General features: G+C 39.0%; 1 protein-coding gene across 2 annotated transcripts; it reads right to left on the reverse strand.

Annotated features, from left to right (window-relative positions):
- Nucleotides 1-223: 223 nt before the first annotated feature.
- Nucleotides 224-9,984, reverse strand: LOC579079 (poly(U)-specific endoribonuclease). Of its 2 annotated transcripts, XM_030982992.1 has the most exons (8): nucleotides 9,874-9,984; nucleotides 9,208-9,330; nucleotides 7,565-7,687; nucleotides 6,730-6,864; nucleotides 4,231-4,378; nucleotides 2,925-3,124; nucleotides 1,934-2,154; nucleotides 224-917 (listed from the first exon to the last, which is right to left on the reverse strand). In XM_030982992.1, the coding sequence occupies exons 1-8, from the start codon at nucleotides 9,926-9,928 to the stop codon at nucleotides 681-683; spliced, it is 1,242 nt and encodes a 413-aa protein (XP_030838852.1). In that variant the 5' UTR covers nucleotides 9,929-9,984; the 3' UTR covers nucleotides 224-680. The 2 variants fall into 2 exon arrangements, with proteins under 2 accessions (XP_030838852.1, XP_030838853.1); XM_030982993.1 differs by lacking the exon at nucleotides 6,730-6,864.
- Nucleotides 9,985-12,648: the final 2,664 nt, after the last annotated feature.

Genomic DNA, 12,648 nt, shown 5'->3' on the forward strand with positions numbered 1-12,648 from the left:
TATTGTTTTTTTTTCTTATCTGTGTTTTACGCAAGTCGATACTGCGACAGTTTTACTTAAACTAGCGCCTTATTTGTTTCAAGTAACGCCTCTGACGACCATGACAACATTACAAATAGAACGTAATAATGACCGTTGGAGGCGACAAACCGTGTTTTTACATCATCAATCTCAGCAGTTGTAAACCATGACACAATATCACTGACACCGACAATAAAAAAAATCATGTATTCTTTTCAGCAAGGATGCTTTAATTTCAGATCATGTGGAACAGAATAATTTACATGATAGGTTTTGCTTTTTATTACATATTCAATGACCAATATATTTGAAAAATTAGTAAAACTGATGACTGAATTTCGACCATCACGATTAATTATATAATCATGTTTATATTTACGTTTATATATTAATAAACATATATAAACGCATGATTATTATGTGTTTATATATGATATATATGTTTATAAATGTTAATATATGTTTATATCATTTGTTGTATCTTAGGAAGAACGAGTGCCTCCTGAAACAGCGAGAGAATGAGTAACCCAAGTATATGTTCCTTCTGTGCGAGGCCACAGATATTGATATATAATGGAATTTGATTGAATGGAATAATAGGATAAGGGGAATAATATCCAATGACAAGACAGCCAAAGGATAGATTGTAAACGCCATTTTTAGACGCTGAAGTAGGCGGATCCGATGTATCCTCCATTGTAGTCCCATGTCTGTACTTTCTGTGTTATCCCACCGGCCATGGTGAAGGTACTCAGAGCATTAGGGTTCTCCTTGAAACAAACCGTGAAGATGGCTAGTTCGAACTCGGGACTGGCTCCGTAGATGATGGAGGCCAGCTCCTTGTAATACGAGGAACCATTATCGTCAAGACGGAACTGCATCAGAATTTGGTTGGGCTGCGGATGGATTGATGGATGGAGAAGAGGGATAGAAATATGAGTATTTGTTATCAACTTTGAATAATATTTATTGTTGAAAAAAAGTCACAATTAACACAATGTACCGATGCTCCATGAGCGCCAAGCAGAGGCAAATACCGGCGCTATACAAGAAGCCATCATTATCTTCATCATCATCATCATCGTCGTCGTCATCATCATCATCATCATCATCTTCACCATCATCATCATCATCATCACCATTATCATCATCAACATCATCGTCATCATCATCATCACCATCATCATCAACATCATCATCAGCAGCAGCATGATCATCATGATTAGCATCATCACCATCATCATCATCACCATCACCATCGCCACGATCATCATCATTATCATCATCATCATCATCATCATCAATTGCTATTTTTTATATGAGCGTAGCTAGAGAGGTGCACACGAGCTCTTAATTTAACTGCGTCATTCGAGGGCAATCAGGTACATGCATGTACCTGGACAGAACTGGTCCAGGCACAAATTCTAGCCATGGACACCAGGGTGGGATTGGTTTGCGCAAAGTTTCAGACTTGTCCATAAATCGACTTTCGACGAAATACTGACGTATAGCAATTTACAGCATTTGCTTGACGAATATTTCAGTGGAAACAGAGCCGCGTTATCTTTAGAGGCCTATTATTCTTGAATTATATTGAACTGACCAATCAGCTTGCGTAATTAGTGGTAGTTAAATAACTCCTCGTGTGCACGCGCTTATGAAAGCCACCTGTATTCTCCCTAAAGGCTTGTTAACGTAAGATGCGGTAAACCGCAAAAAACAACGCCTCGGTTAAAAAAAAAGTGGAAATGAATAGCAACTGCGTGCAACATAGGTCCCGCGCGGACTCACTCATGAGCTCTGTGTTAAAAGACGCAGGAATGTGACGCACATTTAACTTTAATTAGTATCCATAAAAATAAAAAACGGTTTTGCCTCGTCATATCTGAACGAAGCCCATTTCGTCACCCACCTCGTTGTCGCTGGTGTAACCGTAGTAGTTGACATTTCCTTCGAGCTCGTCCTCGTAGAAGGCCAGCCAGTTATGGTAGCCGCTGACCTTGCCGTTCTTGACCTCGCCGACGAACGTGTGCTCGAAGGCGGACGAGTCGAGGACGCCGCCGGACCGGGTGTAGGACGTGAACCAGATGTCCTTGACGTAGCTCCTGAATGCCGACAGTGACGAAAAGTAACCTGTAGAGTAGAGGACGGAGGAGGAAGAGTGTGTGTGTGTGTGTGGGAGAGAGGGCGTGGAAGAGAGAGAGAGAGAGAGAAAGAGAGAGAGAGAGAGAGAGAATGAGAGAGAGAGAGAGAGAGAGAGAGAAAGAGAGGAGAGGAGAGGGGGATATAGAAGTATTATCATATAATTTCGCTCAGTATTGTGACGGATTGAAAAATTTTGAAGCCAGTCTCTTCCGGGACAAAAACAATTAAGCTATTTTAACGATAGAGTAAAGGAATGGACACAGAAAGCTATATGTAAATGTGAATGGATCACAATCTCACTCAGATTATTACAAACATGACGCACAGGTAAAGCATTGCAGTGCCCTCAACCCTTATGCCCTTTGAACATGATGCGTTATTTGCCTGACGTACGATTGACGTAGAACTGCGTCATAGATCGGTCATGTTGTTGCGCTCTTTAAAACACCGCATGACCATATAGGGTGACATAGTCCAAAATACATTACAAAATAAACACCGCACATAGTGCATTAACCTGCTGACGTATGATCTAATTGCCTCCATGGCCTTATTAGCGGAGGTAATGACGCAATCAAAATGACGTTTCGTGTACAACATTATGGTGACTCAAGTGTCTAAACTGAAAATATAAATTCGACTTACAGCAAAAATTATGACCGTAGACAAAGGAAAAATAGAAGGGGCAAAACATAACGGTACAAGATCAAACAAAACAAAAACAAATATACAAACAGACCCTCCAAATGAAATCTCACCTTTATTGAACAAGTAATCATACGTCAAGTCCATGACCCTGGTATTGAATACCTCGTCGAGGAAGTTTTCGATCTCTCGCTCCTCATTAGCGGTGTTGGTATCGGAGCTGCCGGTGAACCGGATGTAGTTGTCGAGGAGAGCCCTGAACGTCGGCCATGTTCCGGTATCCAGCTTGGCAGGGTTGACGTAGGTAAAGAGACTGTGCAGAATTGAATTGAATTGAACAGTATTGAATTGAGTTGAATTGAACAGAATTGAATTGAATAGAATAGAATTGAAATTAATTGAAATGAAATGAATTGAATTGAAATGAATTGATTTGAATGGAAATGAAATGAATTGAATTGAATTGAATTGAAATGAATTGAATTGAAATGAATTGAATTGAATTGAATTAAAATGAATTGAATTGAATTGAAATGAATTGAATCGAATTGAAATGAATTGAAATTAATTGATATGAATTGAATTGAATTAAAATGAATCGATTGAATTAAATCGAATTGAATAGAGTAGAATAGAATAGAATTGAATGGAATTTAATTTAATTGAATTGAATTGAAAATATAAAAAAAGAAGTTCTGGGCTAGGTGAAAAACAATTTGTCACTTTTTTTCATTATCTTCATATAAGTGTGGAAGGGTGTGATAGAAGATGAAAATCCCCCGAAAAGGCAAGTTTATTCAAATTATTACTGTTATTATTATCATTGTTATTATCATAAATATCATATTAAAAACAATCGCAACTATTTTTGGGGAAAAATCACTTCAAGTACAATTTCAGTACCCTTTGTACATCGCATGGGAATCATGTTCAGATTACGTAATGCATCATTGTCATATCCGCGCATTAAGATAAGTGACTCATGCACAGAGGACCGTGAAATGGAACTAGTTGCGATCCTGTTCGTTAATATAATATTATTATTATTAATAGTGATTATAATAATAATAATAATAATAATAATAATAATAATGATAAAAATGTAGATAATCAAAATGATATCAATGAATAATGATAATAATAATAATAATAATAATAATAATAATAACAATACTAATAATGACACAAATAAAAAATAATTGAAATGATAATACTCCTACTAATAATGATAATGATAATAGCAATAAAATTATGATCATAATACTTATGATAATAATGATAATGATGATATAATAACAATAATGATAATAATAATAATAATGATGTTATAGAATAATAATTATAATGATAATAATATATTATACTACATTTAAATTCTGTCTGAAGTCCTTAAATTGCATGGGCCATTGTTGGACTCACGGCTGCGAGGACAAATCGTTTCGTGCCGCGTAGTTGCTCAGGTATGCTTGTCTGTTGAAGACCAGGTCGGAACCGCCGATACCATTGTCATCAGCTTCCCACAATGCCTCAGCCAGGGATGAAAGGGTTTCTCCGGGGTTTCCTCCACCTTCAATAAATAACGAAATTATTCTCGATTGATATTGCGCTTGATAAGAAATACCGTTTCTAAGCGCTTTACAGATTGTATCATTCGTTTAATATGACATTCGCTGAACAATATTGTTCTTAAATTGTCTATTTCTGCATGCATTATAAATATACATGTTGTTAGAGATGTGAAACAAATGAATTGAATTTGAATAATATTTATTTTTTATGAACACTTTATATATTAAAATGATGTACACCATTAAATAAAAAAGATGGAGTGAAGAAGGAAGGAAAAAAAATAGATGCGGTTCTTGAAGGATAAGAGGAGGGATGCAGGGGTGGATTCAGGGTGGGGGGGGGGGCATGCAGGATAGAATAACAGGATATAGAGCTAGAGGAAGGAGACACAAAACGAGAAGCAACAAAAGGGAGAGACAAGATTAATAGTCAGACCGTAACCTGCTAGTATTAGTTGCACATTCTGATTGGTCGACGTGACGTCACTGGGTCTTGTTTCTTGTCTGTGATTGGTCAGTGGTGGCTGTTACTCTGGACTTAAAGGGAAATGCTCCCAGACCCCTCTAGCAGGGCCGCGACCGGGCACGCTTAAAGTGTAGGCGCCACAACTTGACTTTACCCTTTCCTGCTTGGTACATTTCACGACCCCTCCCCTTCCCCTTTTGAAAATAGATATACAAACTTCGCCATTGCTGAACTTGTCATTTTTATTGACTTTTTGAAGAGAAATGCAGGAAAAAAAGCTAAGAAAAAATAACATAAGTGTTCAGATATTTAGAATATTTACCCTAATACGGCCGGGCTATTTGAGGTCTCAATACGGCCAGGGGGGGGGGGGGGGGGGGGGGAATTATGGCCCCCCCTCAAGATCTCGGCCGTCAAACGGCCGATCGCCGCGAAAATTTGCACGCATGTCAAGTGAAGTGTATAGAATAGTATGGTAAATTAATTTTTTCGAAAAATTCACTCATTTCCATATTTATGATAATTTATGCAAATAAGGTCATAAAATTCACATTTTTACCCATAAATCATATATTATTCATATTTGAACATTAGTTTTCACTACATATATTCTTTAGACCATTTGGAATAATATTACCGAAACAAAAATTGGAAGAGCGGTTATTCCTTATGTTATCTATTGATTTGATAATTTCTTATGTATTTCTTATTTTTTTATTTATGTATTTTATTTATTTTTTAAAAATTTTAATTCTCACTATAATTCAACTATTTTGAACCCCAAAATAAACACCCAAACTATAAACAAGACCAAATAACCAATTTTTTATCTCTTTTTTCGAAAAATGAGATTTCCATATGTTTTGTACACAAATCACGAAAATGAGCGATTTTCGGGCTGACATGCAAAGACAAAAGGTCACGTGACTTTGTAACGACAGGTCCGATTTTCGAAAAATTTATTTCAAAAGATGCGCAAGACTCGAAAGAAAAAAGTCAGAGAGTGGCGGGGCGCCATCCGTATGCGCTCCCGAACAATCAGAAAAATTCCGGAGGGGGGGGGGGGTGGCCATTATGACCCCCCAGCCATATTAAGGTTAAGGTATTTGAAGAGCCATGCTTTTTAGGGAACATTTTTTATATGATGTCCTTCCACACTGTATAATACAATGATAACGCTCACAAAATATTTGTCACTTCCTCCCAGAACTCAAACTTCTCTTTAAGTAAAATAAAGTATATTTTTTGAAGCTTATGGATTGCATTAACAAAAAGGGTAATAATCTCAAAGAGTGCATCAGCCAGCATGATAACAAAATAAAAATAAGCAGTATACAGTACATAGGTGTAAGCAAGCAGTCACAGCGTGGATGTTAAAGGTCGAGAGAGAAATCCATTACCGGCATGTATATAGTTTGTGATTAGGGTCCTATATAATTATTTGATTGAAGGTTATCTGTTGGATGCAATGATTAAATCAGAAAATGAATTAAAAAAGTTAAAAAAAATAAAATGTTCAGATTAAGCATTCAGGAATGCCTCAGAATGTTCCATAGCGTAGTTTAAGGTTCAACATTTTCCGGGTCTCTTAAGCGGGCCCCAGAACCGACGCCGTAAAGGCTTCGCGCTTTGCATTTGAAATTTCCTACATTTCACGCCGCCCCCGCCCCCTTTGGAAACTCCTGAATCCGCCATTGGGAGGGGGCTTTGGGGTTCTTGCATTCAATTTCGAATTCAGTTCCTTACGAGCCCTCTCGTAATACATACCCCTCAACCGAAACAGTAAAATGAGAATGATTTTAATACATTCTAAAGCTATGCACGAATGATTTTTTTGCAGGTGATTGGTGCACATTTAAATGATACGCATCTACTGAGATTTACCCGAGCACAAGCTGTCGTAGTCTGTGCAGCAGTTGCTGTACTGCGTACATTGATCGTTGCAATGGCAGGGGTTGGCTGCGTTGTAGGATTCGCCACACCGCGAGCTACACGAATCTACCCCCGGATCTACCCCACCTGGTTTGTGGAATAACGTTCATGATGGCCCAAATTCACAAAGGAGGTTTGTCGACAAACCTAGGTTTTTGTGCATCATATGCCGCGTTTCGACGCGTTTTTACAAACCAAGGAAACGCGTCATATGACGCACATCAACCTAGGTTTGTCGACAAACCTCCTTTGTGAATTCGGGCCTACAAGTTCCGAATAGCCAAAGACAAGCTCATGTGTGATCAAATCCTGAAATACATGTAAGTTATTCAGAATTTACTTCCCGTAAAGTCCTTATTTGGTATATGTATGCACATGTAGATCTTAGCAATTTTTTTCTTCTATAATTTCGATAGTTGTTTCTGCATGCATTGTATTTTTTTTTTTAATGTGAAACAAATGAATTGAATTTGACTAATTATGTCTCTTTATGAACACTTCATATATTATAATGATGTACACCATTCAATAATAAATGTAAAAGATTGAGAGAAGACGGAAAATGAAAAATAGACCAGGCGCGGTTCTTGAAGAATAAGAGGAGGGGGGGGGGGGGAGCTTTAGGATAAGGAGGGGAGGGAGCGTTAATAGGGTTTCTTGCATTTATTTTCTGTAAGTGCCAATTCCAAATTGGGTTCTATACGAGCCCTTAACGCGGGGTCTAAATGTTATCCATTATGTTCTATAGCTACACACAAATTATTTGTGCATCTATGGAGCGACTTACCCGAGCATTGGCTGTCGTAGTCTGTGCAGCAGTTGCTGTATTGCGAACATAAATCGTTGCAATGGCAGGGGTTGCCTGAGTTGTAGGATTCGCCACACCTCGAGTTACACGAATATGCCCCACCTAGATTGTGGAATAACGTTACATGGGTAAGTTTTAAATAGCCAACGAAAAGCTGATATAATAAAATACATGTATGTTACTAACTTTTTGTATTAAGATTCTCCCCCTTTTTTTATTTTAACGAAGTCTTAAATTCGGCTTCATCATTGATAAATTATTATTAGCTTGCCTGAAAGTCATTATTTGGTAGAGGTATATAGATTTTAGCAATTAATTTGTCTAAAATGTCATTTAATATCCGACTAAAAGTCAAAAGTCTCGTGCACCTCTAGAAAAGGTGTCAGATGCCCCAGAGACTGACATATCTCATTGCGATTCATATTCACAGTTACATATGTTTAATTCCTAATATTAATTATTCATATTCTTGATCACTTTAATATTATCATTCATATTCAAGTTCATAACATTATCAATATAAGAATGTGCCCATAATTGGAGCCGGTACTATACAAAACTATACTGAACTTAATACAAAGTTTCACGTTATTACCCCCCAGCTTTAACGCATTCAAGGAATTACTTACTCAAGGAATTACTTACTACCGGGTACCCATTTACATCACCTGGGTGGAGAGTAGCAAATGTAGATTACTGTCTCGCCAAGGGACACACGTGATATTTCCAACCCCCTGCTTACGCCATGGTCACAACCCCAAAAGTAGCCTGCTCGGCGGCCGGCCGAGCGGCGAGTTTTTAGCCAATTTCGCCCGGGCATCGCTTGTTTTTAGGACATCGCTAGGGCGCCGCTGAAGTTTAGCGCGGAGTTAAAATTCGAGTGGCGCCTGCTCACTTTCACTCGACGCTCAAAATACCGACCTAACGAGCGTCTGCCGTCGAGGGATTTTTCGGTCGGCGTCCGGGCAACGCAAGCCTTTGACCTAGCGGCTTCGATTTGTGACCTAAATTGCTCGACGGCTAACGCTCAATTAGGTCGGTGCTCGAGCGGCGACCGCCCGAGAACCGAGCGTATTTTAATACCCGCAGATCCCCCGCCGATCACCGGTCGGCCTCCGGGCAATTTCTTTAATATCAGCCGGTGGCCGATAGGAGACCGCCCGGGAATCGATGGGCCATCAGTCGGTCACTGCCGGGACGCCGCCGCGGATAAGCTCCCCGATTATGCCCAGTTTTGACCTTAAACCGACCGGTGACCGACGGGAAATCGACAGGGCACCGCCCAGGCATCGCTGATGCTCTACAGCCTGCTCGATTTCTTTAAAAATTGTTGGGCGATGCCTAAATTCCCGCTAAATTCCAGCGGCGACCGACGATGCTACAAATCGGTCGGTTGCCGCTCTGAGTTGTGACCATAGCTTTAGCTGCTGCAACACATAGATGGCGTGATCCGCGAATCCGTACACATCGACAGTACGCCTTTCACGCAATATTTGGCTCGCAGCAAGTAGGAGCAGATCGCGTTACGTTAGAGGAATTATTTAAAATTAAATCAACTATTACATCAACGAAAACATCAAAAGCATCAGCACTACCATCACAATTAACAGCGAATTTCTTACCGAGACATTCAGATTGGTAGTCTGTGCAGCAGTCCCCGTAGGTCTCGCAAGCACTGTTACATTGGCAGCTCTTCGAAGAATCGACGCCCGAGTTGCACCTCCCGGAACAGGAGTCAGCCGAAGCTATGATAATTCATAAAATAATGCAGGGGGATTGAATCAAATTCATATGATCAGAAAATGATATAATAATAAATGCCCCCAGCAAAAAAAAATAAAAATAATAATGTTATTCAGACAAATATGATAATTCACAACGTCAATCATGCTCATATACCGGCTGCAACCGGCGACCGGTCTGTAGCCATTCCTCTTCATTAGAATTCAAGTTCGTTGTTTGTCGTTCTGAATTATCGCAGTCTTCTCGGAATATCTCGCAATGTATGGCAATTACGATAATAACAATAATTATTTTATCCAGGAAACCCTCATCAGCGCCATTGCTGTTGTCCCTGACAGCACTGCAACTAGTATAACTCCAGATATTGCCTACTGGACGGTAAAATGGTGGCAAATGTGGAATAAAATCTTGCCAAAGGACGTTCGAGCCGAGGTGGGATTCGAACCTTCGTCTCTTGGATTGGGAGTCAAGTGAATGAACGACTATACCACGACACCTCCACACACCTCGAGTTCCGGTCAATCCCCCCAACTTAAAGTGCTTACCTGCGATTCCAATGTGCAGCACGAGGCAGAGGACAAGAATAGGAGAGAATAACATGATGACGACTCGATGATCAGACGTTGCTTATTTGGCAATGGACAACCTGGATTATGGCCAGATAGTTAGCACTGCGCTCGCTTTTATCTTATCATCACCTAGCAGATTTGCGTATCCAGGGGTGTCGCTTGAGGATGGGTGGTAAAGCCCCCGTTAAAAATCATCCGCCGGTAATTTTTTTGGAATATTTTTCGATGTTGTCGACGAATTTCAGAATTTGACAGCTCTCTTTCGCTTTCTCATCCTTTTATTTTCTTGGTGGGTCACTTTCGGCTACCTTATTGGCAAATGTCGGCACCCCCCTTCAGAATGGTCAAACGAGGCCCCTGAGCTTTTTGGTAGTTCCGTCTACCAATGGTAGAGCTCAAGTTTTCAAGTTTCAAGTTTTCAAGTTTATTTCACATTTCACAAATAAAAAGAATTTACATAATAGACAAAAATAGAACATAATATGAAATATACTAAAAGTGTCACATTATATAACTAATTCTTTGAAAAGACGTCGAAATTGTTTGGAATGAATATAAGGTTATACAGAGTGAAATGTGGGGAACCTATTAAAAAGCTTAGCTTGTAGATTATAGGTTCCCATAAATAGCTCCTTGTAGACTGATCAAAGAAAATGACCACCGCAAGGGGGTCGACCAAGGATATAGGTGGGAGGGGGGGGGGGGACAAAATCGCTCATATGGTACTAGAAGTCGTAGAAGAACAAACAAACAAACAAACAAACAAACACAAATTAAACAGAGTTCATATCCGCAGATGTAGAATATTGGCAAGAGAAAAGGTATAAGGATAAGGGTATAAGATTAATCGGTTAAAAAGACCGAGAGGGGTAGGGATGGGAGGTGAGACACTCGCCCCTCTTAACAAAAAAGGGGTCAATAACCATGGGCAAAAAAGTTGGGTTCATTGGAGGAGGCCCTATTTCTTTGAAACCACGAACCCACCAACGTGCAAAGCCGTGGTAAACTGAACACCTGCCAGTAAATGATATCTGTACCAAAATCTTTTATCTCCTTTTTAATTTCAATCCGTGACGTCTCTTGTGATGGCAGAGCAAATACAAGTGATGACAGACAGGTCTCCAATGGTGTAGCCAGACTCGTTGAACAGGGGGCGGGAGGGGGTTGGGGATGGGGTGACGTAAAAAAGGCGCATACTTATAGCCAGGTAGTTATATTCGGGTTGGGCAATAGTGGAGTGCGTAACACAAGACAAATACATATATTGACCGACACGCTTCTTACAATTAGTTTATTAATCAATTCTGCTCCCTTTTTAGACTATATTTCGCGAACAAATTTGACTGCCCCGAATATGATGTCCATCGCTCATCCCCCATATTTACACATAATACAAACTGAAGATATTGACACATTGTTCTCTGATTAATTATTTTATTACTGATATTTCTTTAACAAATTAATCTTTATCGTCGATAAGGTTATGCTTCATGGCCCAGTTTCATAAAATTGTTATCAATAACATGTTACACTAGCTGTTCTAAGCTACTGAATTCGTGGCATTTGATTGGCTGAGAGCAAATTCGTCGAGGAAATTAGTTTTATGAAACAGGGTCATTGACTTACCGCGTGGAAATCCCATGAACTACATATGCAGCTGTAACTAAACTCATGTAGGCCTAGAGATATTTATTACATATTAAGAGATCATGTGAAACGTGTCCGTATATACAAAAAATACACACAAAAAAGAGATCGATAATGGTTTCGGCAAATCTATGACAAGCATTTGTTTTTAAATTTTGAAAGTCATCTGCCTCACTCTCCTTTGCTCTTTCTTTACCACTTTTACTCAGTGTAAAATATTTCTATATCTCTTTCAGTCTCTCTCTTTTTCTCTGACTTTTTGTCTTCCTCTCTCTGTCTCTTTCTCTCTCTCTCTGTCTCTCTCTATCTGTGTGTGTGTCTCTCTCTCTCTATGTCTCTTCCTCTCTTATACTTTCTGTCTACCTCTCTCTGGGTATCTGTTTTCCTGTTTCTCTCTATGCATTATCTCTATTTATTCACTTATCTGGAGTGCATAATATTTATTTATCTTCTGTTTATCTTACATACTCACTTAGGTATGTTCCGGTAATAATTCTATAGAAAACATATGGTATAGTATAGTATAGTATGGGGAAGATAGCAACACATTCACGACAATATTTGCACCAATAAAAACAATCATACTGCTCTGGAAATATGCCATGAGTAAGAACATCTCATTTATTATGTCTGATGTACCATAGGGAAGCAAGAAACGCATTTTGAATTAATTGTTGATCTTTTTATACTTCAAGTCCAAACAATAACTTGTTCAAATCAACTTTTGATGTATACGCACACATAGGGGCAAACTACCGTAGTCAAACCTATTTTAGTGACCACCTGAATAAAAAGACTACCTGTCTACAAAGACCCAATTTTTCGTTTCCCTTAAAAATTGTTTCATTGACACATGCACGAAAGGAACCTGTATATAAAGACCAATTTTCTTGTCTCCCAAGGGTGGTCTTTATATACAGGTTCCACAGTATTTCGTCTTGTAAGAGATAAGAGGGCATTAACTTGTTAAAAAAGATTAAAATGTAATGCCCTTCTGGCCCTCAGCAGACAATGCATTTATGTAAAGCCTTTTGGCACGTCTGTGATACATTGTACATGTACCGTATGAACATGTTTCTTTTGTGTTTTTCAATTGTTACTGCT

This window comes from Strongylocentrotus purpuratus, unplaced genomic scaffold, assembly GCF_000002235.5.
Source record: "Strongylocentrotus purpuratus isolate Spur 01 unplaced genomic scaffold, Spur_5.0 spur5_scaffold_13, whole genome shotgun sequence".
Classification (NCBI taxonomy): domain Eukaryota; kingdom Metazoa; phylum Echinodermata; class Echinoidea; order Camarodonta; family Strongylocentrotidae; genus Strongylocentrotus; species Strongylocentrotus purpuratus.